General features: G+C 38.1%; 2 protein-coding genes across 6 annotated transcripts in view; both read left to right on the top strand.

Annotated features, from left to right (window-relative positions):
* The first annotated feature begins 19 nt into the window (after positions 1–19).
* On the top strand, positions 20–19693 carry mbd3b (methyl-CpG binding domain protein 3b). 5 transcript variants are annotated; one of them, XM_028443936.1, is made up of 8 exons: positions 65–165; positions 7350–7418; positions 8957–9116; positions 11806–11943; positions 12140–12230; positions 12375–12552; positions 13895–14047; positions 18794–19693. In XM_028443936.1, the coding sequence occupies exons 1-7, from the start codon at positions 152–154 to the stop codon at positions 14040–14042; spliced, it is 798 nt and encodes a 265-aa protein (XP_028299737.1). In that variant the 5' UTR covers positions 65–151; the 3' UTR covers positions 14043–14047; positions 18794–19693. The 5 variants fall into 5 exon arrangements, with proteins under 5 accessions (XP_028299739.1, XP_028299737.1, XP_028299738.1 ...); XM_028443937.1 differs by having other exon boundaries at positions 101–165; positions 7353–7418; XM_028443939.1 differs by lacking the exon at positions 65–165 and adding an exon at positions 6370–7152.
* LOC114461674 (unconventional myosin-Vb) overlaps positions 18837–27951 on the top strand; it is a 52599-nt gene continuing 43484 nt past the window's right edge. Inside the window, exons 1-6 of the mRNA XM_028443929.1 lie at positions 18837–18966; positions 21173–21291; positions 21352–21416; positions 21513–21689; positions 24275–24385; positions 24478–24646. Of these exons, the coding sequence (XP_028299730.1) occupies positions 21663–21689; positions 24275–24385; positions 24478–24646 (307 nt within the window). The 5' untranslated portion in view covers positions 18837–18966; positions 21173–21291; positions 21352–21416; positions 21513–21662. The remainder of the gene's footprint in view (positions 18967–21172; positions 21292–21351; positions 21417–21512; positions 21690–24274; positions 24386–24477; positions 24647–27951) is intronic.

Here is a 27951-nt window from a genome sequence, read left to right as displayed (position 1 = left end):
CAAGGTTGAGAACCCCTGATGCAAAGAACAGTGGATCCATTAGATAAGAAAGAGTGCGTGGATAATGTCTTTGATTTGTAACATGGCAGTGGGAGGGGACTGAAAGAGGAGAGGGGAGACGGGATTTAACAGAGAGGACCGAGGCTTCAAGATGGATAAAAACGAGTAAGTAAGCGATGGAAATGTCGAGAATATGTGTGCACAGCGGTTTGCTTTGTCTGGGGTTTATTGCGCGATGTGTCGCTTCTCTTTTACACAGTGTGGCTGGCGTCGATCACACAGAGAAGCGCTGTATTATTGGCTTTTATTATTCCAATGCTGTCCTTTGTGTTTTCTTATTTGCATCAAGGTCAAACGCTTGTTGTCTACAGCCATGGTTTGATGGTTTAGAGCTGATGCTGTGTTTTCAGTATAAACCAATGCAGAACCACTGTACGTTCTAAAGCCGATCTGCAGGCATCGCATTGTCCGCTGATAGAGACTCAATGACACGGAAAACGCGCAGCGTTAGAATAGAAACATATCACATCAAACTCATCATTTATCTAAATGCATCACTTAGCAGAGCTCAGTCATGACAACGGGAACAAAAAGTCTCATTTTAGTTTCCCGCAGGATTCACATAATGTGCGATGGGATCAAGTGTCCAGTTAGGATATTTCACTTCCGGTTGGAAGACGGTTTTTGGCATTTCTCGTGCAATGCTTAGAGTTTTTCCTTTGACAAAAACACAATTTAAAATGAATTGTTAGCATGTCCTCTGCGCAAACAATTGCAGTAGGTGTGAAATACTCGGTTGAAATCACCAAAAACCTGACAGCGTTGTTATTTTTTAATACGTTTTATTTAATTATTTGGTTCAGGCTAAAGAATATGATTGGACAACAAGAGCTGTCAATCATAACTTTGTGAAGAGGGGGCGTGGTTTGGAGGGAACGTAGCAGCATGTTTGAATCTGTAGCTCTATTTATACCAACATTAGAATGGCCACGAATACATTGGAGGTAGATTTGATTGTGTCTTTATTTTTCAGTATTTAAATTTTTTTTTTTCTTCAATCAAAAGAAAAATCAATTCAATTTGAAAAGAAGTTTTTAATAAAAAAGTCTACTTTTATCAAAAAAAATATTTTCAATTAAACAAAAAAGTGTTGAAACTCAAAACAAAAATTTGAGTCCCAAATAATATCATTTGAACACTTTTTTTCTTTGAAAATATACATTTTTGATTAAAGTGATTTTTCTTTTGATTGAATAATAAACACACAAATCTACCTCCATTTAAAAAAAACAATGTCGTTTGTCTGTGACTATTTTATTACTGACTTTAATAAGTTATATATTAGTATTCATTTTTGTTGTTTTTCCATTAACTGAACGACTTAGCTTAGCATTAGTTTTTTTCAATTTGATTACTTTTTAATTATGTTGTCATGAAATAAAAAAGCAACGTAACTGATTCTATGTTGCTCTTGTAATTGGGAGGTTTTCAAATTATTTTGAGGGGGTTAGTCAAATTATACAGCGACAACAGGTACATTTGTAAAACACGGACTGAAATATGTTTTAGTTGTATTCCACGACCACCTACTGTGTGATCAATATCTGAATGTTTGAGTCAAGTGATATTAAGTAATAGTTTTATGTTGTGAGACTCTCATAGTTAGCCTTTAGACTAAAGTCACAAAACTATTAATAATAATAATAATAATAATAATAATAATAATAATAATAATAATAATAATAATGTGTTTAATTTAAAAGTGCCTTTCAGGCCACCCAAAGACACTTTACAATAAAAACAGAATAATAAAGGAAAAAATACAAATAGGAGAAATAATGAAATAAGATGAAACACTGAATTACAAAGACCATTCAAATTCAATTCAATTTAACTTTATTTATACAGCACAAATTACAACAAAAGTCATCTTGAAGTGCTATCAAAATATAAAATGAGTAAGAAAAAGAAAAAAATCCAACAAATCCACATGAACAAGCATCAGCAACAGTGGGAAGAAAAAACTCCCTTTTATCAGGAAGAAATCTCCATCAGAGCCAGGTTCAGAGGTGGCAGCCATCTGCTTTGACTGGTTGTGGTTAGTTAGAAAGAGGAGAACAGAACAGGATAGAGAGACAGAACATCAGAGTCTCCCAGACCAGACTAGTTGAGCTGCGAACCACAGATCAGGATCTGTCAACTCCAGCTTCAAGACGCCTGAAACAGAAAAGAGAGAGAAGGGCGAGGAGAAGGCACAGACTGCAGAAAAACATTTCCATGCAGGTCTGCGTGCATGGAAATACCTGGTGCTAGACTATGTGTGAGTGGAATGAGAGTCAATGTGTGAGACTATGCAGATTGGTAGAGATGGGTTTTGACTCTGGAGTTTTGACACGTGCTTTTAGGTTTCACTGAGCACCACTAAGAAATACACTATACACATCAGTTTGTTAAAGAGTTTATTAGAGTTAAAATCAAATATTAATAACGATAGATAGATAGATAGATAGATAGATAGATAGATAGATAGATAGATAGATAGATAGATAGATAGATAGATAGATAGATAGATAGATAGATAGATAGATTTATTCATTCATTTCAAAACCAATATGATTTTTAATCATTACAGCAGAATCATATGACAAAAAATAATGATATACGGTAAACTATTATTTAAGTTATTTGTAGTTTTTCATAACAGCTTATTAATAATATAGGATATAAGATTTTCAAAGGCCGATGCCGATACCGATTTAAAAAAAAAAAAAACAGCCGATGGCCAATATCTAAAGCCGATTTTGGAAGCCGATATTTGAGGCCGATATTCGTTATGTAAAGCACATTGATTATGAAAGACAAATGAAACACTCATATGATATAAATGTATATATTAGAAATTAAATTAAATACACCAATAAAACTCTTAACTTTAAATATACCCGTACACAACCAAGTAAAACAAAAAGTACAGGACGGGTAAGTAGCAGTAAAGCACGACAACAATATACAATGTGCAAGTAGTCGGTTTTAACTAAATACCTGTTTTAGGTATAACCACTCACTCCTTCCCTCTGTTCACAGCCAACACCATTATACCTAAGCTTCACATGCACAACTATAACATCACATCTCACTCTCACATTAAAATAATCAACTCTTCTCCACCTTTTCCATTTCCTACCTTGAGTCTCTCCTCCCTGTTCCCTTCCCCCTCACCCAGGTATAACACTGCATTCTCTTTTTATATCCTCCCTAAAACAAAGTGTTTCATACCCTTCCTTAGGGAGGGTTGGTGATGGTCAATTAAAATAAATAGATAAATACATTTTTTTTTTTTTGGCCGATAGCCGATCTCGAAAAAAGTCCATATAACGGCCCGATATATCGGCCGGCTGATATATATCTACTGTTTAGAGAGGATCCTGACACTTGGCTCAGTCATGCACCAGGAGATCTGTAGGATCTAATGAGCACATTGTTGATTTGATTTTAAACAGTTTTTTAATTGAGTCCTGAATGTGTTAAACGTGGGGCATTATCTTATCGTAGTGAGAGGGATGCTGTTCCAGATGTTACAGCCCCTGACTGAAAGAACAGTCTGGCCAAAGGTGGTACGTCTGTAGGGCACAGTCTCCTCTAACCATACACCGAGTAGCTCTGCCAGAAGATGATTTCAGTTTCATGAATTGCCTTAATGGTGCAATGTGGCTCGGTGTTGCTCAGAAATGGCTCGACTAAGGACATATGGATTATGTTCAATGTGCCTTCATAAACTGCTGAGACCATGAAATGGAAATAATCAAAAAAAATAATAATTAACTCAGTAACGGTGTGATGTAGAAATGTAACAAATTACTTTACTTATTTTAAAATGTACTGAAGTGCATGTAAAATTACTGATTTAAAAATATACTCAAAAAAGTACAAGTACCCATAAAAGCTAATCAATTACAATAACGTGAGAACATGTAATTTGTTACTTTCACATCATGACAGCCAGGGTTGGGGTAAATTATAATTGTAAATGTGTAATTGATAATTAATTACAATTATGGTTTAATTATAACTGCAATTGTAATTGGAAAAAAAAATTGACTTCAGAAAAATGACTTTGTAATTATTATTATTATTGTAATTGGCATGGCTATCCTATGAAAATTATATTTGGGGAACCATGGAGAACCGTGTTAAAGTTCTTTGGCTGACACATACAGTATGTAGTTAACAGTCATTAATGTATGTCACTTTTCTTGAGGATCATTGTACACTTTTTTGCGTGACGTCAGCACTTGACTAAGCAACGCGTGCCGCCATTTTAAGAGTGTAATCATTTGCCTGACAACCGCTGATTTTGCAGTCTGGCTGATTTTTATCGTATAATGCCCAAATCCTACGTAGTATCTGGCTGTCATAACCACGCTTGGCTGAAGGAAAAGATATCTTTTTATAGAATACCGACAGAAAAAGGCCAGAAACGTAAATTATGGATCCAAGCACTGAGGCGAACAAACGTCGATGGAACTACATGGAGCCCAAAATCAAAGTGGTCGTATGTTTGCAGTAGACATTTTGTCAATGGTAGGTTGTGAATTTTGGGGATCTAATTTCTTCCTGACTGATTTTATGACATTGTTTATGAATTAGCCTACATTTAAATTGTAATTTATTCAGTAATGACTGAAATGTTTATGGCTAGTACGTCTAACTTGAAGACAAGCAACGTGAAATTAACAGTAAATATGCAATGTGGTGACTTGTATATGAACTGTAAGTATATTAAATAAACAAATGTGCTTCATATACCCATTTATGTTTTAATTTAGGCTGTATTATTATTTTTTTATTATTAGCGCCGCTAGCCTAGCATAGCCACATCGCGTCACAGGTCTATATAGACACAAAAACACATACATAAGCCTACCTTAAAGAAAATATATGCATCCAAGCTTTTGTAAGTCCTCGTCTTCTCTATAGTGTGGACGCCAGGGCTGTTAATGAGCTACTCGTAAACATCAGGCCATTGGAGATCTGGCCATGTCGTCGGGTCAGTTTTCCATGAACCTTGAGGTGCTTGGTATGGACATGATTCCAAACCAACCAGATGTAACTTCCCTTCATATCGGTGCTTGGCCTTTGGCTCTAATCTGCTGAAATATTTCTACAACATTGAGTAAAACCTTTGTGTTGTACGCGGTAAATAGTGTAAATAGTGGTTGTCAGGCAAATGTAAACCCCTCTTAAAATGGCGGAGGGCGTTGCTAAGGCAAATGTCCCAAATGATTATGTCACCGCGAATAGGTGTACACCCTAAAAAAAAAAAGAAATCAAAAGCTATACTGACAGAAAAGAGGCTCAGACGCCCACGCCAAAACATTAAAACCTATGTTTTCATGCAAAAGGAAGAAGAGATGAAAAACATTTTTTTGTATATTCAAAAGCTGACATGGGTCAAACTGACCTGTTATCATGAGAGATGCTAACAGAAAGCTAACACAAGAGGAAGGTTTTGTTCTATGTAGGGATGTCCCAATGCAACTTTTTCACTTCCGATACGATACCGATATTGCAACCTTGCGTATTGGTTGATACCCGATACGATATGAGCACGAATCACTCTTATTTTGTAGTGTGGAATGTTAGAAAAGGCTTGATCAAGTGATGTTACTCAAACAGAGAACAATAGTCAGCAACAGTAGGTATGAAAACTGACGCATTTATTATTAACCACTTTGTTACATATTATACCATTATATTTTACCTTAGTACTCTCTTTGCACTGTTTTAAATTTTTTTCTTAATTTTTAAATTTTTAAATTTCTACATTGTACTTTCCCTGCATGCCCCTGTGTTCCCATACCTGTAAGCTGCTGGAACTGTGAATTTCTCTTGGAGATGAATAAAGTATCTATCTATCTACATGCATTTTAACCTTCAACATAATATCTACAGTATTCTACAATTGAATAAATATAATATAATATATATCGGAGATTTTAGATGCAGTCCGATATTCGTTTTTCTGGCTGATATCGGACGGATATCCAAGCAAAATCAGTATATGGGGCCCATAGCGAGGCGGCAAGTGCAATTTTTTTTTTTGTAAAACAGAAACATTTTGGTAATATTATTATCCAGGGTTTCCCCCAGAAAACTTGCTAAGCCTCGTGGTAGAGAAGCCCACTGGGTTTTTGTTAAAAAAAAAAGTGTTAAAAGTTGACAGGAATTTAGAAATTATGACTATTATGTGTTATTATAAGCCATTTATTAACTATACTTAAACGTAGAGTTTTACAAAAAGGCACAATCTTGCCATACAGTTTTAACAAACACAGAAAAAAAAATACAATTCAAATAAATTGTATCAATTGTTTTCACTTAAGTTAAATCCTAGTGAGTCTTAAAACAGCCATTGCTGGTCACATTTAAAAGTAAAATAAATTAACATAAATAAAAAAACCTACGCTTCTGGATGGATTGCGAGGTTGGGGGCCCTCTAGGGGCCAGGGGGACCTAAGAACCGAGGCTCGGCCGAACATGCCGATATCAATATCGGAATGGGTACACCTCTTGTTCTATGGGCTTATTTATTAAAGGCTGAGTAGTTGTGATTAATTGTAATTGACTTTCAGGGGGAAAATATTAATTGTAATTGGAAAAAAATGCTGGTCACTGTAGTCATAATTGAGTTGTAATTGAACATAGAAAGTTTAAGACGTAATTATAATTTAAAAATGTAATTAACCCCTGAACTCTGCTGACGGCCGTACTTCCGCGTCCCTGTTTTTCCTGCGGATGCAGCTTTCTTGCCCGGAAGCCGAGTAGCGGCGCGGTCGGTGGCGGAGTGATCTGGGACAAAGCGGAGCGGATCTGTAGCAGCGGGCGCGCGCTCACCGCCTGCAGGACGCGTGGTGGAGCCGTGGAGACAAAAGCGTGAGAAAAGCCAGGTCCAGAGTTCTCCAGAGTCCACCTGGTTCCCTCAAACACACAGTCCGTCTGTGTTCACGAACTTTAGAGGAGCTGTAGGGCGCCCGCCGCGGAAATGGAGAAGAAAAGGTGGGACTGTACAGCACTCCCCAAGGGCTGGAAAATGGAAGAAGTGACGAGAAAGTCTGGACTGTCAGCGGGGAAGAGCGATATCTATTACTTTAGGTACAGGAGCTAACACAAGCTGCCCGGAGCAGATGTTTCTGGGAGGGTTGGAGGGGTATGGGCTAAAGTTTGGGGACTGGAAGGAGGAGTTAGCGGTAACAACAAGGCCGGGGTCAGAGTGTCTGTGTGTGGTGTCTGTGTCTGTGTATCTTGTCTGGTTCTAAAACCTCCACAACCACAGGTTTGTTCTCATTTAGCAGAGCTGAAGAGCCAGATGATGATCAGAGGCCAGAGAGGGGGGAGGCGGGTCGGTTGTATAGTCTGTGGTAGGATGTCCCTATACAACCATCAGCTGTTTACTGTGCTGTGAGAGGCCTATTGCGTTCACTAAACACATGGCTTTTTTTCTTCTGAATTTACTAGAATAGTTCATTTTCTAGGTAAAAAGTCACCGCCCCCGCCCCAAATTAACGATAAAAAAATAAATACAGATCATTTTCTCTGTAATTGTAACTCAATGGATATTTAACATTTTCTTAAATAACATTTTAAGGCAAAAAAGAAAAGAAAAAAAAAATAAATCAATGGCTGTATTTTTATAAATTTGGAGGAAATTCTTTGTCAAGTAAGATTTTTATGTTTTTGAGGAAAAATTGTTAGACTTTTTGCTTCTCTTTTTAGAAATGTAACCCCCCAAAAAAGTACACCACGTGGTAAATGCTTTGATACTTTCCAAGGTTAAAAAAAAAAAAAGTTTCTTCTTAAATAAATGTATTTTTGATAACAGTGTCCCGATATCAGCACGAATTCATACTATTACTTATTTTGTAGTGTGGAATGTTAGAAAAGGCTGATATTACTCAGAGTGAACATTTATTAATAACAAATGGGTTCATGAAAACAATGTGTATTATGTCTTAGTGTTTAGATGCAGGCTGCTATAATCAGAAACTCTTGTTTTACTTTGCTGATATCAAATCAATATCTGATATTGGGACACGCTTAACATTTTACAAATATTTTTTTCTTCATTCATATATTTAAAAAAAAAAAAAAAAAAAAAAAACGTTCTAGCTTGTTTTTGTCCCCAAATTTACAATGCTTTCAAGAATACATTTTTGAGAAAAATATTGAAGAAAAGGGGGGAAAACACATGTTTAGGTCCAGCTTTTTTTGAATTAAGAACATAATTAAAACTTAATATACAAGATGAACGAGATAAAAACTATTTTTTGCTTATTACCATTAACATGACTTTATCTCTTCACCTAAATACATGGGGTCAGATACTTAAAGGCAAAGTTTCACATTAGAGGCTATACAAGTTGGAATTCCATTTTTTCCCCAAACCTTATTACATTCTGTAATTTACAGTGTTTGTTTTTATCGTAAGGATTTGACCTTAAAAGGCTATTAAAAAAAAAAAAAACATTTTCATAACGTTAAACTAACTTGTCATTAATTCAGAAAAAAAAGACAATTTTTTTGGGAACGCAATTTGTTTCTGTATGTGCATGTTTTACTGGCACGCATCCACCCACAGTGTGTTTGGCTCAGTGAAGCTTCATTCTTTCCATTCCGAAACATGTAGTCGTTTTGTTGTAGCCATGATCACCATATTACACAATGATTCCTAAATCTGAGCTGTGTTAAACATGATTACCTAAACATGTGCCTATCAGTCAGAGTGATTGAACTATTCCATCCATGTCATACACCGCTGTTGTATTTCATTGAAGTTGCACATGCTATTGTCTCGTGTCTTGTTGCATGTTGTTCTGTTCCTGTGTGTGTGTGTGTGTGTTAATATTTAATACTATAGTACTAACATGCTTATCCCGGTATCTCCATTCACTCCCACTAGTCCATCTGGAAAGAAGTTTCGAAGCAAGCCTCAACTGGCCCGTTACCTTGGTAACCAAATGGACCTCAGCTCCTTTGATTTTCGAACTGGGAAGATGCTGATGAGCAAGCTGAACAAGAACCGACAGAGGCTGCGGTACGACAATAACAACCAGAACAAGGTGAGACAAATAGGTCTGTGAAGCTTAAACAGTAGCACTGTAAATAGTTTAAAATAATTTGCTCTTTTTATTTCAAACTAACAGACTCTAAGGCTTTAAAAGGCTAGACCTAAAATCCATTAAAGGGGACATATCATGGTTTTAAATCCTTCCTTTTTACATATAAATCATACAGTTGTGGTCTATATAAAGCGGAACTGCAATGCTTGGGTCTGAATTCCTCATTATTATAGCTCCACAGGCCCCTTTTCTACCCCTTTTCTGATGTGCTTCTGAGAGCAACTCGTTTTGGTGCGGTCTCTTTAAATGCAAATGAGACACTCCATACCCCGCCCCCTCTTCAGGTGACACTCGGTTCAACTCCACCCTGCTCGGCCATTTTTGTAGTTTGATAGAAGAGATACGACTATGTAGCGGCGCATAAACTTTTTATTCAGAGGTTATTTACAAAATGTCAACAACAGAAGACTTGTCCATCCAGCCTTACATGTTCCAGCCAGAGTCGGACCCAGTGGAGCGAGATGAAAATGAAGATGATGAACCTGCAGAACCCTAACAAGTGAGCTAACACAAGTACCGAGCTAGCGCCAAGCTAACGTCACGAAATGCATTTTAATACAGTCTTTTCAAAGACAAATACAGCAAAATGAAATGACTAATGAAAACTTTAGACTTAAATTAAATCACGTAGGCCATATCATCAAGGATCTAAAACGAGCTCACAGCGCTAACATATGAAGTCTGAAGACGGTGCAACCGCTAATGCTAACAAAACAATGACAGGGACGTCTTATCATCACACTTTTTAGCGTTATTTACAGCTTACCGAAGTGCTCTGTTCATCGTCTCCAAAGATAGAAGGAATTGAACCCTCAATCAGACAAAGTCTTTCGGCAAATCCTTCTTTATACTGGCGGAGGTTGCAGAAGCAGTCATCATTGAAGTGCTTCACACACACAAAAATGACCTTACCTACAGATGTGGGTACATTTCTGTGAAAAATAAAACTCAACCAGGCACTTTGAAAAGGTTCTGATGCTGGGAGACGGTGTAATGAAGCGTGTGGGTTACTACATCCAACAACCAAACATTTTGACTTATCCTCTCGTAACTTCAGCATCCTTGAGCTTGGACTACAAAATAAAAGCGAGAAATAAAAATGGCGGATTGCTCGAAGTGTTGGACCTGGAGTTGATGTACTAATTTGGCAGTTCCACTGCAAATGCTGTGATGTAATAGTTCAAAAAACGTAATAGAGAATAGAAAAATCGAAACAGATTGAAAAATATGAGCAAAACAGAATATAAAGATATCTACGGAGCACCTGAAGAGACTTATTTGATTTTTTCTGTACTTCTAAGCACTCTAAATATACAACAAAATGCATTTAAGGGCTAAAAAGTGGATTTAGCATGATATGTCCCCTTTAAGGGATAATCAATCAGACAATGGAAACAATGCCCACACAAGGAAAACGCGTTCAATCAAAAACTGGCCACGGTTACATGTTTTTTTATATCAGAATTAATTATTGTGTGTAATATGTCTGTGTGAATGTTGACATGTTTTAGTCCTGAAAAGTGACTTTCTGAGCAGCTCTAAAAACAGTCCGTTTTGGGGCCAACTTATCCATATTCATGAGTAGATGTGTCTATAGATGCCGACTCCACACAACAGCTGATCACTAGCAATTTTCTTTTGCTATCTACACACTCTTGTTATTGTTTTCAGCCAAAAAAACTGCACATTACAGTAAAACACATGGCTATTGTGACTGTGAGTCAGACACACACTGCTTCACGGTGTGTGTATGTGTGCGGCAGCAGCAGCGGAGTCAATCAGCTGCAGCTGCTGCTGCTGTTTCAAACACTCACCGTACGTTGCTTTCTTCTCCTCTCCACTACTGATTACAGGAATAGTCCATTCAAAGTGATAGTCCGCTGTTTTGTCCAATCGCTGCATTGCATTTGGTCACAAACACTTCAGATCATGTCAAAGGCGATACGCGGCAGTGTAACGGGTACTAAAATTGGAACTGATAGTGACTGCTCTGGGTTCTACTCCCTGGCTGCCCACTGCTCCTCGGAGAGGAGTTAAATGCAGAGAACACATTTAGTGTATGTAGCTTTACATATATGACGATAAAGTATAATGTGTATTCTATAATAAACCATAGTGTTGGTTTTACCTGTGAGGTAGTTTGAGAGGGAGGAGCTCACATTCTTAACGAGTAGGAGGAGCCAGGCTTGTCAGGAGGAGGAGTTTCCACTAGGTGACTGGCCCGTTTGGAGCTTACTTTTTACAAAATGTGGAAAAACAAGGGAGGAAACAGGATGAGGAGGATTAGGATTTTTGTCTTTTTTAACAGAGGTTAAAACACAACACATTTTTGTATACTTTTTAGGGTAAAAATTGCTAGATCTATAGAAATCCTGATATAATTGTTTTTTTTTTGTTTACACTAGATCTGGAGTTTAACATGGCACAGACATTTTCCTTGCCAAAAATATTATTTTCGTGTAAATAATTATCAATGTTATTGACTGTAATTAGATTTTTAAAGTGTTTGTGCCTTTAGATGTGCTACAAAGCCTTCATGTTTGAAAGCTTTCTTTGTTATGACTCAGAAACATTGATCTGGATTTAAAGCCGCCAGCTAGTTTCTGTTTTTCTTTTTTTCTGTTATTAGGGGAAACCTGACCTGAATACATCGCTCCCAGTCAGACAAACTGCTTCCATTTTTAAGCAACCCGTTACCAAGGTTACCAACCACCCCAACAACAAGGTGAAGACGGACCCTCAGAAAGCCGTCGACCAGCCCAGACAGGTGAGTGTGTGACGAGTCCGATAACCAAGATGTGCATTGACTCTAAGAACCAAAAACAGGAGCAGTTAGTGTGAAGTGTTGGTGGTGGATTAGTTTGCTGCCTGTCGGCTGGAAAAGATTAACATCAGTTCAACAGGTTCTGTGTTCTAAGCTGAAAAGCGCCAGTAGGTGAAATGGAGCTTTTGTTTATCTGCAGCTGTTTTGGGAGAAGAAGCTCTGCGGTCTGAACGCTTATGACATCGCAGAAGAGCTGGTGAAAACTATGGAGCTGCCCAAAGGCCTACAAGGTGTCCTTAAACCCTCACACACACTCCTCACCTATACTTCTGTGTCTCACACTCCTCACCTATACTTCTGTGTCTCCTTAATAAACCATCATTCAGGGTGATAACTTCAACCCTCTGGGGTGTCATGAAAACCTTTCCTTTCAGGTGTGGGCCCAGGCTGCACAGACAAAACTCTGCTGTCGGCCATAGCCAGTGCCCTTCACACCAGCGCCGCTCCCATCACAGGGCAGCTCTCTGCAGCGGTGGAGAAGAACCCTGGAGTGTGGCTCAACACGGCGCAACCACTGTGCAAGGCCTTCATCGTCACTGATGAAGACATCCGGTATGTGTACACACACTGATGGTCAGTCAGGAGGAGGAGGGGTCAAAGATGGACCTCTCTTCCTTTTTGCTAAATGGGGTTAAAACATTGACAAGTATGTCAGAGTTCACTTTAACATGGCTGTTATTCTTCTTTTGAAGATGTGAGCAATGTTCCTAACATTTGGTGTCATTAGCTGTGTTTCCATTACCCTTGGAAATGCGCAAAATCTAAATAGGGCAATAAAAGCTGACAATGGAAACACACTCAAATATAGCAAAAAATTTCATAGGCCTCTTGTCATGTATTTTTCAATGAACACAAGCAGTAAATCAATCTGTTTCATAATAAACAATTTCAGATTTATTTAAACTTTAAATACATATAAAATATACATTTGAAAGCACAGATTACAACAATAAAGCAAACAAATCTGTGGCTTTACCTCTTCAACACATCTAACTACTACTAGTTTCATGAAACATGTAAACATGTGGACTGCACTTCTTAAACACTCTCTGAACTTAACAGGACAGTCTATAAATAAATAAAATAAACAGATATTAAAAAATAAATAAAGCTTACTAATAGCCAGTCAGTAACGTCACACAAACTAAAGTGCAGGAAAAGTAAGAAACTAATATCTGCTTTGACCAATTTGGACTTTTGTTAGATAAATCAAACTCCCAACAAACTTTAAATAAATTATTACTAAAAAAAAAAAAAAATGCAGCCTTTCATGATATTGCAATAATATCGCAAATGCAATGAATTGTTCAGCATTAGTTTGTATACATGACTAGAATAGAAACTGTATGTTGTATAAATGTCTCAACACATCCCCACCGCCCATGAAAAGCCTGAATGAGGTTGATTTTCTGACGCTAACACATTGACAGAAAACATGAAATGTGTGAATATTTGCTGAGAACCATATTCCATAAGAATCCCCTCCGAGTGTCTCTTTAATACTGGGCCCTCCTACGACGCATACAGTCGCTGAAACCTAGGCAGTAGCGGGGACAACGCGGGGTCTTTTACAGGCTCAGCTCAAGTTTCCTATTTAGGAAAGTTTTATTAATGGATCCGGATTGTTTTCACGTCTCTAAATGCTGATGTTTGAATTTAGTAGTGATATTTGTTCCATTATTTACCACCTAAACATGTTCGTGTGTTTCCACATTTAAAAAAAGCCTCTTCGCCGTTGCTGTCCTGCTGACCGTCATCGGAGTTGATGCTTTCCAATTTTCCACGATCCATGTAGAGTGACCGCGGATCTCTATGAAAACTCACCATCTGCTCGCTGCTGGGTCAGTGGCTGCTACAGGCTTGTGTAACAGCTTCCTGTTGTGTTTGTGTGTAGGAAACAGGAGGAGTTGGTGTACAGTGTGAGGAAAAGGCTGGAGGATGCGCTCATGGCTGACATGTTGGCACACGTGGAGGAGGCTGCTGACTATGGAGATGCTCTGAAGGAGGAGGGCAACAGCAGTGAGGACATGGACAGTGTATAGCACAGGTTGGTAACACAGGAAACTACAGATAATACATGCAAACAACAAGCAAACATCCTCTCCTAACTCAGGTTAAATGCAGTGCCATGACATTTGCTTTTAGTTAAACTTTTGAATCAAACAATGACTGAGTAAAGAATTTATTAATGCAAGATAATAAATATGTATATATATTAGGGCTGGGACTTTATTGCATCTATTGCTATTAATTGATTACATAAAAATAACGCACAAAACAAAAAACTCCAAACAACGCGGAACCTTTCTCATTGCACGAGTTCCCGGTATAGAATAGAACAGAATAGACCTTTATTGATCCCCAGGGGGGAAATTCACACATTGGCCACATTTACATGGGAGCTTTAATTCCTCTTTAAAGCAGAATAAAAATGAAATCCTCTTTAAACTGACCTTGTAAATGCTTCAGTCCTAATGCAAATTTAATTTCGAATTGAACTTAAATTCGAACTAGGTGGCTTGTTTATTCTGATCTTAATTCCCAATTAAGTAATTTATTTTTCTTGTAAGCTTTAAATGATGGGCATTTTTGGGCCGATCACCGATCAGTGAGTTTTAAAATAAATTATCACCGATCCGATCATATGAATTCAGGTTGTTTTTTTTAGGTCCCGACCAAATTATTATTATTTTTTTTTTTTGTCTTTATTTATTTCATTCAAAAGTAATAAAAAAATAAAAAGTCTAAGCAACAAAACTTCCAAATCAACATATTTTGAATGAAAAAGAGCAGAAGAGAAGATTACACCTGTATTATCTGCCCCTTTGTTGCCTTTCCTTTGGTACTACCTGATACAGATTCATGGAAAATCAAACGGTGCCATTTTACGTGACCTGAACATAACATTTGTTGTCAGTGTGTGCCTGTGGGTGCGTGGCCCTTTAACTGCGAATTAATGCTCTGGTCGCTCGACCAATGTGTGGAGTGAGGGAGCGTCTGTGTGACCGGAGCAGACTGATTATAAGCTGTATGTCGTTTTTAGTGATTGGCAAAATAAACGTTGCAGCTGTTGAATTAAATCAGATTCCTATGTCATACTCAATGACTGCTGTGAAGTGTGGGAGTTAACCCCGAAGTTGATGATAGCTTCAGCTTCAGAGAGTTGGAGATGAAGTCTCCATCAGCATTAGCAGCAGGAGCAAAGACATATTTCCTGACTGTGGCATCACAAAACCTGCTGTTGCTTATTGTCTGTATTCACAGGAGCACAGTGGGGGTGGGGCGCGCACACGCACGCTTCTGTGTCCACCATCACCCTGGAATAGAAAGAAGTGTCCTGTATAAAAGCGAAAGTAAATGGGAACGCATTGCTCTGCTTAAGGACTATCTTTTAACATGCTCGGGCTGAATAAACAAAACACACACACACACACACTAACAGCAGACGCTGCCCCCGCTTTCAGAGCCAGTAGACTGGGGAAGAAGTCCAGTGCTCAGCCGCTTCACTCCAACCGATCCACATTTTTACAGTTTGCTCATAGGTTTTCATCTTTGTGCATAAATGCAAGTGAAATAAAGCCGTGTCACGTAAAGCCAACAACTCTTCGGTGTAAATGAGACGGATAAAACACTTCAATGGGAGCATCTACCGAAAGTTTCATCACAACAATGACGTCATTGATCGGATCAGCGAATTAAGACATTACAGTCGGTCACATTAAATGCATAAAATGTAAAACATCGGCCGATCAGATTGGTGTAAAGCCTAGTGGGAACAAAAAAGGAATGCCCGAAGCGCTTCGTCTTGCACCGTGATGGTATGATACGTATGATGATACAATAATGCTGATGCACAGACACTTACACACGCTTCGTGGACATACATTTTGGTTTAAAAAAATAAAATAAAAACATCAGATGGAAAACAAAAGACCAGTTGCGTGCAAATTGTGCAAAAAACTTTTGCAGATGACCGGAGCTCATACTAGCCTCCAGCCTTCCAGCGGAGCTCTTCCACCTTAATGCTAAACATGTAGCAGCAGCTAGCACGGACAACGATCCTAGTGGGAGCAGGCAATCTCTCCAATCCACATTGGACAACATGACAGGGTTCAGAGCCAAAATTAATAAGTCCATGAATTCCACAAATGAACAAAGTCGGTGGATAAATGATTGTAGTGGACAGTCGGCCACTCTCTGTGGTAGAGGATGTGGGAGGTGCTAGAAGCGCAGCTACGGATAGCATCGTCTGACCCAACTAATCAACTGCTATGTAGAAAGACTGTTTCAATCAGAATTCATCAGCTTCATCAGTTCCTCTGTTTATTTCATGCCACAGATATCCTAACTATTTTGCACTGTTCAGTTTCTACTTCTCTGCAATGTTCTGTACTAAGTGCTGTTTTTTTTAAATTTTAATACAAACACAGTTTACTAAAAATCCAGAAAAGCATGAATATAGCTCACTTAAATTTAAGTTTGTGCTGTGAGAACAATGCAATCATAATATTCTCAAAACATTAGTTTGCACTCAGTCATGAAAATAATAAACACAATTTTGTTGTTTAAGCTCATTTATTGTTTTCAGTGATTCAGTCATGAACCATAATCCATTTAAATCAGAAAAACATTGCTTCTTGTGTCAAATATTATGAGATTAATCAAGATTAATTAATTACAAAGTCTCTAATTAATTAATTGATTCTTTTCTTCATTGAGTCCCACCCCAATATATATATATACACACTGTTGAAACCAGAAGTTTACATACACTGTGCAAAAAGACACAACACTTTTGGTTAAATCAGACTAAATCTCTCCTGTTTCAGGTCAGTTAGGATTAACAAAATATGCTAAATGCCACAATAATGAGAGAGAATTTTTTATTATTTCAAGGTCAAAAGTTTACATACACAAAAAGTACTATGTCTTTGAACAATGTGGGGAAGCCCAGATGATGATGTCATGGCTTTGGAAGCTCCTGATAGGTTAACTGGCATGTGAGTTAATTGAAGGCACACCTGGGGATGTATTTTAAGGCCACACCTCAAACATTCTGCTTCCTTGTTTGAAATCATGGGAATACCAAAAGAAATCAGGGAGAGAATCGTGGAACTCCACAAGTCTGGTGCAATGCATCCTTGGGTGCAATTTCCAGATGCTTGAAGGTGCCACGTTCATCTGTTCAACCCATTATGCACAAGTATAAACAGCTTAGGAATGTCCAGCCATCACATTGCTCAGGAAGGAGCAATGTGATGAACGTGTTTTGGTCTGAAATGTGGAAATTAACCCCAGAACAAAAGCTAAGACCCTGTGAAGATGCTGGTTGAAGCTGGTAAGAAAGTGTCTTTATTCACAGTTAAACTAGTCCTGCACCGACATGGGCTGAAAGGCTACTCAGCAAGAAAGAAGCCATTACTCCTAAATAAACATTAAAAATACACCAAGACAAAGACCTTAACTTCTGGAGACATGTCCTGTGGTCTGATGAAACTAAAGTAGAGCTGTTAGGCCATAATGACCATCGTTACATTTGGAGGAAAAAGAACACCATACCAACTGTGAAGCACGGAGGTGGCAACATCATGCTGTAGGGCTGTTTTGCAGCTCTTCATAAAATAGACGGCATCATGAAGAAAGAACATTACGTGGAAATATTAAGGCAACATCTCACGACATCAGCCAGTAAAGCTGAAACTTTGGTGCAAATGGATCTTCTAAATGGACAATGACCCTAAGCATACTGCCAAAATAGTTAAGTGGCTTGAGGACAACAAAGTCAATGTCTTGGAGCGGCCATCACAAAGCCCTTATCTGAATCCCATCAAAAATGTGTGGGAAAATCTGAAAAGGCGTGTGTGAGCGAGGCCAGCGACAAACCTGACTCAGTTCCACCAGTTCTGTGTCAGCAGGAATGGACCAGAACTCCAGCAGAGAACTGAGAAGCTTGTGGAAGGAAACTCAAAACATTTGACCCAAGTCATGCAGTTCAAAGGCAATGCCACTAAATACTAAGGACATGTATGAACATTTTTGACCTCGAAGAAAGTAATAAGAAATTCTCTCTCTCATTATTGTGGCATTCAGCAAAATGATATTATTGTGGTAATCCTAACTGACCTGAAACAGGAGAGATTTAGTCAGATTTAACTTCAGACAGTGAGAAAAAAGTGTTGTCTTTTTGCACAGTGTATGTAAAGTTATGGTTTCAACAGTATATGATATTGTATATTTTTAATTTTTTGTTCCATTGAATTCATACGTTTTCATATTTTCAAGTTTGGTTGTGGAAACCCATTAAAACCTAGTATTTGCTCAGTGCTTTACTAATGGTTGATAACTACTATACCTTTGTTATCTCATGTTATTCCTTTGTTTAATAGGTATTGAGTCAAGCTAATAAATGTCATTTTGTTGTTCTTGGTTTACACAGTTATAATCACAGCAACAATAACTGAATGAGTGAATGAATAGAATCACATGTAAATAATTGTTTCTGATCCTCTCACATACAGTAGTTTATTTAGTGTTAATCAATAAGCTTCATTTTACGACTTTTGCAACATATGAGCGGTTATGCAGTTTAGTGTTAATTAAAAAAAAAACTAATACTGTTGAGCATTTTTAATGTCCTATTCTGAACTGCACGTGTTAAATATATTTTAATATCATTAAAAAATAAATAAAATCTATTTGTTTGTGTCGCACTTTGAGACAATCCTACACACAAAGCTGTTAATGGCTCTATAAAAACATGTGCAACACTATTTAAAATGTGTTTTTCTTGCAGGTTCTTGCAGTGCACACACATGGATGTGAAGAATATCCCATCCTCATCATCAGTCAGTGATCTTCATCCATGATCATCATCATCAAAACTGCAAAAGTTCTCTCAGTATCTGACGAGTCAAAGCCATTCTTCTTCCTGTGCTTCACTGAATCGCTCTCTGACTGCATTTCCAGGTGATTTTTTTTTTTTTTTTTACCTGGAGAGAAGAACTGAAGACAAATAAACTTTGTCTACATTGTGTTAAGTTCAGTGAACATTTAGAACCAAATGAGTTTGTATATTTTGGGACAATCATGTCACATCCAAGGCAGACATGCTTCTATTAGGTTTGAGGGTGATGAGGAATGAATGTTTTGTATTTTTGTCTCTTTTCAAATTCATTCTTAATGCAGCACTGCATTAACAACTGTCCATGGAAGCCGTACAATGGGCTGATGGTATTTTCAGAGTTTTTACTGCATGGCTATTGTTCTTCATCAGCTTAGCGACACTGTTGACCAAAGAGGAGTGAACGGCTTTCATGTTTTTGATCCAACAGCTCTGCCTCGAACTGATTTAGAAAAGAATGAATGATTCACTCCCAGAGTTCCCTCTCTTTCTAATCCATCATGTTCCAGATGTTGTGAAACACTGCTTTGGTTTCTCGTTGCCTCGTTCCTGTCTTTTCCACTCCTGAAACAACACCTGCTGCCTCCCCTGGACCTAAAACTAAACTAAACTAAAAGGTTTGTCTTTAATTTGTTCGGTTCATTTAAACTTTAAAGAAAAACGACTTTTTCTATTTTCTAAAAATCTGTTATATGAATAAAAGATTCAGCTACAATCATGGGGTCCTCCTCCTGATATCAGCAGAAACATTTTGATTGTATTCCTTAATAAAATGTCAATATGTCTCTAAAACAGATCTTGTTGTTTGTGATTGCAGGACTTCGTGCGTGTGCGTGTGTGTGTGTGTGTTGGGGTCAATTACAATGATGGTGTAATTTTAAGAATCTGTTGCTATTGTAATTGAGTTCAGATGTTGCAGTTTAAGTACAGTTCTAGTCATTTATAATTACAATTATTAACATGATTCATATCAAGCATTCCCACATTTTACTGTTTAAAATATACATAAATCAAGGGGTATACTGACACAAAAAAGGCTCAAATGTGCACACCAAAAATATTAAAACCTATATTTTCATTGATTAGGAAGCCTAATAAGATAACCAATAGAAAGGATAGAAATTAGATGATAGATAATTGTTTTTAGTGTATTTTACAGCTGATTTATGACCCGTTCTCATAAGAGATGCTAACAGAAAGCTAACACAAGGTTAACTTTTATAGTTATTTATTTCAGGCTCAGTATTTGTGATTAGTTGTAATTGACCTTTAGTCTTTGAGAAATGTAAAGTGATTGTAATTGACTTTCGTGGGATAAAACAATTGTATTTTATTGTAATTGGAAAAAATGCTGGTCACTATAATTGTAATTGAACATGGGTAATTGAAGATGTAATTGTAACTGAAAAATGTAATTGAGCCCAACCCTGGTATGCATGTTTAAGAACTATTGCTTTGCATCTGATTATCTTACTAAAACACCCCATGTTGTGGGCAGGTAATCATATTTACTGAGAAACAAAGGGAAGAAGTCTGACTATGTTTACACAAGTTTTGCTGCAATATTAAAATAAAAAAGTGACTATTTTAGGTAATGACTGAGAAGTGTATGAAAGACTGAAACCTGGAAATAATAATTATATACATTTTACAATAAACTAATCTTACGCCTGGATAATAATAAAAAAAAAAAAGTATTAGTATTTCTGTGGTGAAGAAAGCCACATGTATTTATTTTATTAGCTCTCTTAACGTGTTCACTGTATCAGATGTGACATTTGGCTTGTTTGTTACTGGTAAGATGTTTGATTTTGATGTAAATAATATTGTTTTGTTAGCTAAATATTACATTCATAAATGTTTCTTTAAATCTAAGCCTAATTTTACCCACTGGAGGAATTAGCTAAAACTTTTTGCCAGTTCTTTAACTTTTCTTCATGGCAGAAATGCCTCTAGACTGGTTTCTTTTAAGAAAAAACTTGATTTAATACAATAGCCCACATTTTTATTTATTTATTTAATGTAAGTACATTGTTTAGCCCCTTGGGGTTTTTTTTGTTTTGTCCTTTATGTCATTAACCTTGTCTATAATCTATATTCATGTGAAAATGTGCCTTTTTGTTTGTATCTGTACTTGTTCAATTTAAAAATACTTTCCTGAACAGATGCTGCCTCCCAGTGGACAGACGATGGAGCTGCATGATGTGTGGTTATATTTATGGAACACTGGTTTTTACCCCTGAAATCTCTCCCCTTTTTCCCCCCTTATAGATAGCTCTGTCTCCACATGTCTGTGTTCAACCACCTCCAGGTACGGTGGGTGGTCCCCAGGCTCTGGAACCTTCATTTTGGGGGTCGCGGGCTGAAAAGTTTTGGAACCACTGGTCTAGGTAAATCCTACAGTCTGTCATTTGTCTTCACAGTTTTCATCTCTTAATGTGTCCTTTCAGAAGAAGCATGGTTGTCCAATGTGACCTCCACTGAGGAACACCACTCCAACATAACGCTCTGATAGGTCAGCTATGAAGTCACTGTAACTACAAAGTTGAGTTGGTGAAAAGGTGCAGATGTTAAACCTCTGACTCTAACTATAAACTACATCACTTTGCAGTTTAACAGTTAACCTGGCCGTCATTTATGTGAGCAAAGTGCAAAGTATTGTCCCCTGGACAGGAAGTGGGCCCCTGCAGTGTTCTTTTGGAAATGTTACACTCACCACAGCCTCATGTGACGCCTCCATCCACGCTTTGAAATACTGACGATGGCAACACTGGAATTATACAGCAAGGTAACAATACTTTTATTTCAATTATTCCTATTTATTTTCAAACTTTCATTAAAAAATAGAATTTACTACAAATGAATCCTTTTAAACAGCAAATACTGAATAACAATTTATCTGAAATTCCTCTCAAAGCGTTTGACACATTTATAATATTTATAATTTCAGGGATTTATTAAGAATTGGACCTGATTTGTGCTATTGACACATTTATGAGTTAAATAGGTGGTGATTGAGTAATAATGGAGGCAGTTTAGCTTCTGAGAGAGGATGACCAGAGTTAATAATTAACCATTTAGGAGCTTTTTGTGCTGATGGGTGAAATATATCTCAACTGGGTGAATAGGGAAGTCTCAGAGCAGAAAGAAATTACCTTGAATAAATTATTTACTTTTACGTTTCAATCTCACATCTGTCACATTCAGTTGGATTATTTTTACACGTACATTTGCACAGGAAAGCCAGACATTAACAGGAGGAACATCGTGAAGTCACAAGTTCCTTGTAACCATATCTTCATATAGCTTCAGATGGATTTAGTGCAGGACCAATTTGCTTTTATTCAGTGTCCACCTTTAGGTCCCCCCCCCCCTTTTTTTTTATTATACCTAATTAAATATAATTTCAAGAATCTTGTACTGTCAACCCTAAAGTTCACTGTGCCTGAAACATTGACATATTGTAAACTCCACTTATAATTCTTAATATTTGCTTTTAATAATACTTTTTCAGGGTACATACGTGAAATATTTGACAGCTATTTTAAAAAGTGTAATCCTATTCTATCAATAATTATAGCATCACATGCAAGGGAAATCGCATTATTGTCAACAATATCACAAAAATGACAGAACATTACATCAGCAGCTCAGCATTAAGTTAGAATACTTTAAATAGAAACATTAAAATGTGTATGGAGAGTTGTATATCATGCAAGGCAGATGGTGATGGTGTGTGTGTGTGATTATCGTAGATAATAGTTTTATTATGAAAAATGGTAAACTTGAGTTAAACATTAGGATGGACAGATAAAACATGATTTGTGTTCAATTTAAAGTTATTTACGTGTGTTATTGGATGAGTTTGTTCCTTTCATGAATCCAGTTTGGTCTGGGTGAATTATTAATGCAATAACTTTTTCTATTTTATGAGAGAGGGCTTTGGTGATGATTTTTATGTCGACATTGATGAGTGAAATGGGGCGGTAACTTGAAGGTAGGGTGGGGTCTGTAATGGGTTGGAGGAGGAGGGAAATTGAGAGAGAGGGAGGGGGAAGGGAACAAGGAGGAGAGACTCAAGGTAGGAAATGGAAAGGGTGGGGAAGAGTTGATTATTTTAAAATCAGAGTACGATGTGAAGTTGTAGTTGTGCATATTGTGCTTATTGTGTTGTGTGATCAAGCCAGTCTGGTGATAAGAGTGACGCTTAGGTATAATGGTGGTGGCTGTGGACAGAGGGAAGGAGTGAGTGATTATACCTAAAACAGGTATTTGGGATCAACGTGTCTAAGGTTGAGCCCACTACGAGTTTAATCCCACAGTCCAAGGCGTGCCAGTGCATCGTAGACCAATGTTTGTGCAAAAACCTCTCCATCAAACCCAAGAGCTGCCCTGGGCCCAAAGACGCAGCCAGGCTAGCAGAAAGAGTGGGGGCCAAGGAGCCCCAGGCCACCCCCCACGGCCTTGCAACCCCTCAGACGCCCCCAAGATCCCGAGCCGAGAGACAGCCACTGCCCCCCACATGCACACCCTAGAAAGCCCCAAGGAGCCGAGGACCCAGCTCACCCCGCCACCGACCCCAAGGCCCCGCGCCAACATCCGCCCACCCACCCACCCGAGGACAGGGCCCAGAGAGCCCCACACCGGAGACCCCAGCAGAGGAGCCAAGGCCCACGCCCAGCAGACGGCCACAGTTACACCGAACAGGCGGACCCCAGGCCAGAAGGATTGTTAGGCATTCTATTGAGGGCAGAGTATATTCATATATTTGTTAGTGGGGTGTTTTTTTGTTCAGTGGAGAGCTGGGGTAAATCTAGGCTGGTGAGACATGATTTGATGTCTTCTTCTTTTGGATTATTATCTGACGAGTACAGTTTAGCATAAAATTATTTGAATATTTGATTTATTTCATCATATGAATATGTAGGCTTCCCTGGCTGGGAAGCCTACATAACAAATCTGGCAAGATATTTGCCAGATTTGTTATAGAAATGAAAGTTTTCTTGATGGGGTCTGCAAATCAATTAACCGTTTTTTAATACATGTGTACAAAATCATTCATCAATGTCCATGTGTGTCCCATGGACATGTGTCTTTTGGTCCCCTTACATTCTTGTGGGAGTAGCACAAAATTAGACTCACCTTGAGAAAATTTGCCTGAATTATTTCATATTACGCAGCCATGGGAATAGCACCCTATAATGCTACTGTCAGCTACTCCAGCTTTAGGTCTTCATGGACATTAATAGTCTTTTATCATTTTTCTGAAAGATCTAAACTATAATTTTACATTATTTATGTAGCTATAACCTTCCATTGTATTCATTTACAAACCTTTAGCCTGTTGTGTACTATGATGTGTTTCTGGTCCAGGGGGCGAGTGTGTGGATCCCAGATTCTGATGCAGTCTGGGTTTCAGCTCAGATCATCCAGGACTATAAACCTGGACACAAAGAGCTACTGCTACAGCTCTGTGATAGAAATGTAAGATCCTACGTTGACACTCTTGAGTTTTAACTGAGAAACCATTGCAGCTTTGCGACTTTAAACACTCACGACTTGGACTTGTTTGACAGGAGGTCCGTTACCCAGTGAGCTCTTCCTCTGATCTCCCTCCTCTGGGGAACCCTGATATTCTGGAGGGTGAGAATGATCTCACAGCTCTCAGTTTCCTCCATGAGCCTGCTGTGCTGCACAACCTGCGGGTTCGCTTCCTGGACTACAGCAGCATCTACACTTACTGTGGTGAGCATGGAACACGGCACAAAACAGATGGATGTAACACCTGCAAAGGCAATGACGCATTTTGAGCGCACGGTGGCGAGAAGTTAAAAAGATAACGCTGAATCGTTCTGTTCTCTTCTGTCTACGCCTCAGAGGTCAAAGTTTTAATGAACTAAATATAGAATTAAAGCAGATAGACGCGTTAAACTGATGAGGAACAGAGGAACCGTTCTTTATAGTGAGACCAGGATAATATTCAACTGTCCCTTTATTTAAGAGGAGCAACAACTCTACTTTGAGCTCCACCTAGATGACTGCACTCCTCCTTCACACAGAATAAGACCCATCACTCTGCAAAACAAGCTTACTTCAGCCTCTTATACAAATTCATCCATTCATCTTCTTTCATTCCTCTATCCCAGGGGTCTGCAACCTTTACTCTACAAGGAACCATTTAACCTCGTCTCACCTGGATTAAAGTCCTCCTGGAGCCAAAAAGTTACCTTCTCAATGAAGACAATGCAGTGTATTAAATTCTATGCAGTTAAAATTATATAGAATAATGTTTGATTTCATTTTTATTGATCATGTAAATGGCAACTTAAAGTTTAAAATAAAATAAAATAAATTGACATCAAGAAATAAAACAGTATCTTGTATTTTCAAATTCTTACACATCTCAATTTACATGAACACAATGTTATTTTTAGTTAATGTATTTAAAGGGCTTCAAAAAGTAACTTGAATATGATAACACATGATCATGTGATCAACACATGCTAATTGCTCATTTCTTGCCACACATAAAGCATATTTAACCAGCACATTGGTGGTTAAATGAATCTGTTCCCACACAATTAAAATCTCTTTTTTCTTCCACAATAGTGTTTTTGTTGGTTTAATTATCTTACCAGGGATTTAAAACGTAAGGTTAGCCACAGGTGCAGGAAAGTTGATGGTCTGTAGATGTTGCAGGAGGTGAAATAGGAAGGTGCTGAGTCATTGCACAACGTGATTTATTTTAGGTTAAATTGAAATAACTTTTTTATTTGTCATTAATCATCAATAGCCTCTGTTAAAAAAAAAAAAACTATTTATTTCAATAGTTTTTTTTTTTCAAGTTATAGGGAGCCATTGCACAAGAGTCAAAGAGCCACATTAGGCTCCAGAGCCGCAGGTTGCGCACCACTGCTCTATCCTCTGACCTCCATGTTTCTGTTCAGGCTCACGAGGCTCTGCTGGTGTTACCTCCTGGTCAACTCCTCGAATCTTAATATGTGTAATATTAATAATATAAACACTATTGAAACACTAACGATCTCTGGAATAACATTACAAACGCTGTTAGGTTGGAAATATTAACAGAGTGAACGAGCTTGTTTACATTTTTCTCCCACTCGACCTATGACCCCCTCCAGGTCGCACATGCACAGTTCCAGAGTGTGAAAAGACCTATTATATTTGTAATTGTGCAGTTGATCATTAATTACAATTATGGCATCATTGTAATTTAAGAAATCTGTTGCTGTTGTAATAATAATTCAATTGTAATTGAGTTCAGATAAATGACTTTCTAATTGTAATTGTAATGGAAATTCTATAAAAACTGTTAATTATAGTCTAATTAAACCAGGGTGTCCGCAGGGTCTTAAAAAGTATTAAAAAAGTCTGAATCGTGATTTTATGAGGTAATACATTTTATTGGTATTGAAGCTTTGACTCGGTTACGTACTCGAGCTAGTGTGTGCAACACGCTTCAAACGGATGTAGACCATCTTGCTGAGCAAGCAGAAGGAAAATCTGGCTCATTAATGGCACAACTTCTCGCCAATCCAACACCTTGCACCGAAGGCTCAAAGAAAAGCTGGCGGGGGGCCTTGGGGTTGGGGGTTGGGGTCGGTGGGGGGATGCGCTGGGTGCTCGGCTGCTTGGGGCTTCCTCGGATGTGTGTGTGGGGGGCGGGGGCTGCCTCTCGGCCTGGGATCTTGGGGGCATCTGGGAGGTTGCTCGGCCACGGGGGGGTTGCCTGGGGCTCCCTGCTCTCCCTTTTTATATCCTCCCTATAATAAAAGATTTCTTACCCTTCCTTAGGGAGGGCTGGTGATGGTCACAATTAAGCAATAAAATAAATCAATGTATTTTATTGCAATAACAAAATATGCATTGCTGTCTCATGATGATTGCACTTCCTGTGGTGTAGAACAAAAAAAAAAAAAAAAAAAAGCTCAAATAGCTGTTTCACACAGAGGTGATGGTTCACACTCCAAGCCTTAACGCTCAATTCCCATTTTTTGCTCAAATCCAATTTTTTCTTTGTCCGTTCACATTACCATTTAAAATGTGACTTATATCAGACTCCAGTGTGAACGGTTTGTGGTTCCAAACTGACCCGCATGCGCATTTTTGCATTTGTCTCAAAGTTTTTGTGCAGCGGAACCAGAGAATGAGCAGGTGCAGAGGAGGAGGCTTTTTGTGTTGCTGATTTGCTTTTAAACACAGACCACTTATGATAAATAATACATATATAATGACATAATAATAAAGTTGAATTGAATTGAATTGATATCAAGCTTTGACCAAACCCGACAGAGCAAAACTGAAACCTACAGGCCCGACAGACATTAGCTATATGTATATATCCGTGCCTGACCCAAAACCAACAGTTAAAAGCTATTTTTTTCCTCATACAAATGACATATTTATGCTTGTTTTAGTGGTAAGCCTGCTTTTATTAACAGACAACTGTCGATGTCAACGTCAGATCAGCACACGTTGCGTTACAAACACACGTCAAACACACACCTGTGCGCAGTGCGCACAAGAGACAGTGGATCTGATTACATAATCCACGTATCAAATATGAGGATAATACGTGTTCTTGTGCAGAAAAAAGATTGATTCAATCAACAGTGGATGCTTCAGTTCTGTCCCTGTCCGCTCCATGGTGAGCAGAGGACAGCTGCTACACTGCCACGCTCACTCCCACAGCTGTTGCTCTAATGTGACGTCAGCGTATCAAACATGCATTAAATCCTCCTTGTCCGTTCCCACTGAGGTCACATTGGAAAAGATCTGATCCGCATCTGATTCAGGACCACATATGGAAGTGGTCTAAATCTGCTTTGTAAAGATCAGGTAATGGGTTGGATTTCAGTGTTTACGCTGCTTTAAAAAAATCAGATCTGGTCACTTGACTCCTAAAAAAAATCAGATTTGGGTCACAGTTGCCTGCAGTGTGAACGCAGATCAAGCTGATTGAAAGCAAATCACACAATCTCACACACATGTCCTACATTTTGATCATGTTGAAATAAGTTCTTGTTTTC

The sequence above is a fragment of the Gouania willdenowi genome, chromosome 4 (assembly GCF_900634775.1).
Source record: "Gouania willdenowi chromosome 4, fGouWil2.1, whole genome shotgun sequence".
NCBI classification, from domain to species: Eukaryota; Metazoa; Chordata; class Actinopteri; order Blenniiformes; family Gobiesocidae; genus Gouania; species Gouania willdenowi.
The sequence above is the reverse complement of the archived record's forward strand: the minus strand, read 5'-3'. Positions and strand labels throughout refer to the sequence as shown.